This window comes from Varroa destructor, unplaced genomic scaffold (assembly GCF_002443255.2).
Source record: "Varroa destructor unplaced genomic scaffold, Vdes_3.0 BEIS01000005.1, whole genome shotgun sequence".
NCBI classification, from domain to species: Eukaryota; Metazoa; Arthropoda; class Arachnida; order Mesostigmata; family Varroidae; genus Varroa; species Varroa destructor.
Genome location: NW_019211458.1, coordinates 14344712 through 14349399, shown reverse-complemented (window position 1 = coordinate 14349399; position 4688 = coordinate 14344712). Strand labels below are relative to the sequence as shown.

Genomic DNA, 4688 nt, shown 5'->3' with positions numbered 1-4688 from the left:
CTCAATAGATAATAATGAATTTAAAGCAGAAAGCTAGTTCTCTGTCGCTGAAAGGTTATCGCAGATTTTTTTTTTTATTTACATTTTTCAATTATATCAAATGCTCGGGTGTTTTAGTTGTTGGGGCGTACATTCCTAGCGGTTCTTATCAAAGCAAGAATCTGACAAAGAAGAGCTTATCCTCAACTGTTGGGCTGTTCTAATCTAAATTGTCTAAGACAAAATACAACATAAAACGTTTGCTTCAGCGTATTTCGTTTGTAATTTTATTATTTGTTTATTAACACATTTATTAACTGTGCGGAAAATAAATCAAGCGCGTGGCCGGCTCTTTCCCATGTCTGGCGTCGTTACATGAGGAACGTGATCGACGTGGTTCACTTTTCTGTTGGCTTAATCTGTTGATTGGGTGCATGATTGAAGGTTAGTGCAATGATCGATAGCAGCCAAATTAGTCCCCATCTAGAGGTATTCTCATGACGTTTGTCGGCGTTTCCTGTGGTTTTCTGACCGCCATCAGAGCTGCCTTATTGAGCCGACTGAACACTGAAGTTTTACATATTCCACTGCCATGGGTTTACTGATACATTTTGACTCGTACTCACACTATGGTCGTGTTCGTTTGTTGCTGACAGCTCACCCAATACTTGTATGATAAATTACGCTTCCACTAATGGGTTATCTCCGCAGTCCTAGGGTGCCGCTTCTGTTTTTCTCAATTTATCGTCTTCTGTCCGCCTTTCCATTTTACTGACGTTTACTCATTCTTGGATGGTAATGTCGTGTTTTGGGTGATGTGTAATCTTTCCCTAGGTGTTTTACTTTTTTCCTACAATGTCGATTCATTGAAACAAGATATTTTCAAGCTAAACTAAATTATTTCCGCCTTACTTGGTTCCTATGAAATAAACAAGACTAACTATTCTCAGCTAATCAGCCAGCTACTGCAATGGGCAGGAGTAATACTTAGGCAACGCATTGTCATTCTTGATCGCTTCCCACCTATTTCAAAGTCAGTAGCGTTCGCTAGATTTTCCACCCCTCCTCCCCCAAACGACTATCTAGTACGCACATGCGAAAGCGCTGGCGGTAACAAACGTGATAGAACATCCCTTTACCTGAAACTTCACTGATTTATCGATAATCATTGATAGAAAATGATCAACCAGGTGCGATGTAGTCCTGACTGATCCGTTATCTTCTAGGAGTTTTGGCTTCCGTGCGATCACTGGTCTTCGTGCGAACCACCGGCAAGGAATAGACACATTCGACGATTCAACTCGACCAGAGTAAAGAGATCCTTGGCGGTTATCCGTCCCGAATCCAGCTGTAAATATATTTGAACGTTAATGTGATCGACATAACTGTAGGCAAGGATTGTACATTTTTTTATTTGTCCCTTCATCCCCTACTAACGTTATAGGCACGCCGTAGAAACTCATTGTTTGCGCTATTAGTTTTCTATGTGACCTGATTTTCATCTTACTAGTGGAGCTGCATTTTAAAGTCATGGGCCGCATGGTTCACGTAGACAGCTGGTCGCGTCTGACTACAGACACTGATCTGACACTGTAAGATTGCTTACAAATATGATAACACTATATGTGTATTCGATACATTGATTCCTTTGAATGGTCTTTCCAAATGAAACCATAGCAGCGTAGCGTCTACCTATGAAGCGGCACCTATATAGCATAAGATGTCAACTACGCAAAGACAAAATGAGATAAAGGTTCTGATATAAAGATGGCAAAAACGAATTTTAATAACTGTATGCGTTCCGTTAACGCTTTGGGTGGTTATTGCACGGCAGCCTTCGGTCCCCGTTATAGAGCTCTTATATCTTAGATAAGCTACCAAAGTGATAGCTCTCAAGGTCTATCAAGTGCCTTAGGATTAAGTGTAAAGTTACACGATAAACACCATGGTGATGTCACTTCCTACCATTATATATCCTAGACCGGGAACATTGGAATACAGTAAAGAGTAGAAGGCAAGGAAGATGATGCAAAGATTTAAGTAGTTTGGCAACAGACCATCTTTAGAGTGGAATTAGTCATAGATCATGCTTCTGTGGGTTGAGTAACGGACAGTATTTAACGTACAAATATCGCTATAAATCCCTTCAGCTTTTTCAAACATGAAATTAGACCGGGGCTTGTAACAAATAATTGCAATTTACGGTCTATTAAATACATCAGGCGTACTGGTGAAAGAGTGCCTACGGAAGGAATATATCACTGTACAGAGCTTAAGGTTACGCTCCAACGTCGACTGGTAAATAACAACGAATTGTATCAAATATAAGCGCAAATTTTATGTTGATTCATGTTTACTAATAACTGAACGTGTTGCCACAAACTATTTGACTGGAAAAATAATTATAGCATCCGCAGAGTTTACTCAGAATAATTAAATCACTAACGTACCATGTCGTCGAGTAGCGTCTTTGCAAGACTACGCATTAAGCTCAACGACAAAACTGTCCACCCTTTTCTGTTTGTCGATAAAAACGTGAACGCAGATGCATTAGAAATTGATCACAGATGCCCTAATGGAAAATAGCGTGCAAACAGTTATGGCAAAAAGGGTAATATTAGAGCATTACCTAGGTACCTCGTGCTTTATGAACGTCATATTTTTGAAACTGAATTTAGTGACCACTTCCGTAATTATGACAACTGTAGGATCTTTCAAAAGGACGCAGCACACTCTTTCGATACACATTAATCATATACTGAATGTTTCAGTTATAGGTAATGTACATTTTTCGATTTTCACATCTAGGAAGGCGATGAGCATCACATTAAATGGTTTCAAGTGTTTTTTGACATTTACCAGTGCTATTATATGACCTTTTAAATCTAGTTGATAGACTACCACGGGTGTAACAAAATAACTGCAACAGAATGCTAAACCCAAGGAGAACTCCATCGCTAAAATTTAAGATTCGTTTTAGTACGTATAAAAAAGTCCGCATATCGTGTTCTGTAGACCTATAAACCAAATGCACGGTCAACAAAACTCATAGCAAGTTGTAAATAAATATTATTGAGTATTACGTAAGAAAAACAGCAAATCTCACCTTGCCGTCGACATCAACCGGACCGATAGCCCTCTTGCCATTGGTCCAGCCCCGACTGTACTGAAAGGTCTGCGCGGTACACATAACCACTAGGGCTGCCAACACGAGTAGAATTGCAAGACCGGATTTCATTGTTGGATTCGAAGCGACTACAAGCCGGCACACTCTGTAAGGTGATCAGGAGCACACTAAATGTATGTCGACTGGATCTTGAGCTTTTATACACCCCTTTATATATATCACCCTTGGGAGAGGGTGAACCGCCCGCACTTCAAACAGAAGAACACCAACTCCAGTTTAGGCTAGACAAACTATCCGCCAGTGACGTCGCTGGGATTTTCTACTAGCGCCCCGATGTATGTAAATGAGACATAATTATTCAAAAACCGATTCACCCCCCCCCCCCCCAAAAAGCCAAAAAAACATGCCTCAAAAGTGGGTCCTAGTTTGGATCAATTTTACTATTATACACTCAGAAATAAGAAGAGGGACGTACAACAAGGTTCAGTCTTATGTTGGATGATATAAGAATCAATTCCTCGATAAGCTTGCTTAGAAAACTTTGCTATGAATGATCTCTGCGGTATTTTTCACCATTTGTTGGTATTGTTATCGTCTCAGCGGCCCTCTGAGCGGTTCTAGGGAGTCCGTGCAATGTAGTCGGTACTGGTAAGTCCGTAGCCTATGCCTTATTTGCTATCGTCTAAATCCTTCGCTAAACAGAAGGACTTCTTTTGACCGAATGGGTAGCACTGGGTGGAAAGTAACAGCTGTGTCTGTAGCCTCTCCGCTTACGTTGGCTGAAGACTTTGCGGCTCTTGGTGCTAACTTTTGTTTTTAGCGAATTAATATTAACATAGAAACGAGCAACGACTCCCATGAGAAGGACGTGTGTCGAAACATGCTCTGCGCACGGGATAGAGATAACAAAAGTGAGCGCGAGATATTGGATGTTGTCACATGCCACCAAAGAAAGAACCGGTCGGCCAATTGTCAGATCTCTTTTTCACAAGTTTTCTATTTATAGTGAAGTCTCTGATGGAGTTTGTGAACGGCGAAGCGACATCTCTGCGCTAGGATTATGGGTGGCCTATGGGCAGGTTCGGATGGAGGGAGACCGTAAAAAACACCATGCATATATTTACGCTAATACGCTGCCAGACAACATCGAATAATAGGGAATCATGATACGTAATTAGCAAATATGAAATGGCGCTAATGCGTCACACTACGACGTACCAGGCCTAGCTGCAACTTGATATTTTTTCTTCATTAATCGAGTTCCTAAAATTGGCGCCACGGATAATAATACGCCGTAAGCGGAAATAATGTCTCCTAATGGCTTTAGCTTTCGTAGGGTGAAACATGCTTTGCGTTCGTATATTGTAATTATAAATAGTTTCGCCGAACTTACCTCAATGTTTCACTTATCTATGCTATTCGTCGTGGCATATTACTAAGGTGACGCAGAGTTTGTCATGACGATAGGACACTCGTGTTCTGTTAGTTAACTAGTTGCCGGTATTTTGATCTGCTTCAGAACTTATACTCAGGCCAACATTGTATATATGCACATCTATGCCAAATAATATGGCGACAATTG

At 40.7% G+C, this 4688-nt stretch overlaps 1 protein-coding gene across 1 annotated transcript; it reads right to left on the bottom strand.

Moving 5' to 3' along the window:
- Nucleotides 1–238: 238 nt before the first annotated feature.
- Nucleotides 239–3303, bottom strand: Crz (Corazonin). Its single transcript, XM_086989255.1, has 2 exons — nucleotides 3086–3303; nucleotides 239–1327 (listed from the first exon to the last, which is right to left on the bottom strand). The coding sequence occupies exons 1-2, from the start codon at nucleotides 3215–3217 to the stop codon at nucleotides 1226–1228; spliced, it is 234 nt and encodes a 77-aa protein (XP_086845381.1). The 5' UTR covers nucleotides 3218–3303; the 3' UTR covers nucleotides 239–1225.
- Nucleotides 3304–4688: the final 1385 nt, after the last annotated feature.

Bases quoted from the DNA above. Each gene is read 5' to 3' on its own strand.
- Crz (XM_086989255.1), bottom strand. From the start codon at position 3,217: ATGAAATCCGGTCTTGCAATTCTACTCGTGTTGGCAGCCCTAGTGGTT. The intron at 1,328-3,085 runs GTGAGATTTGCT...ATATATTTACAG, and splicing joins CGGTTGATGTCGACGGCAAG to CTGGATTCGGGACGGATAAC.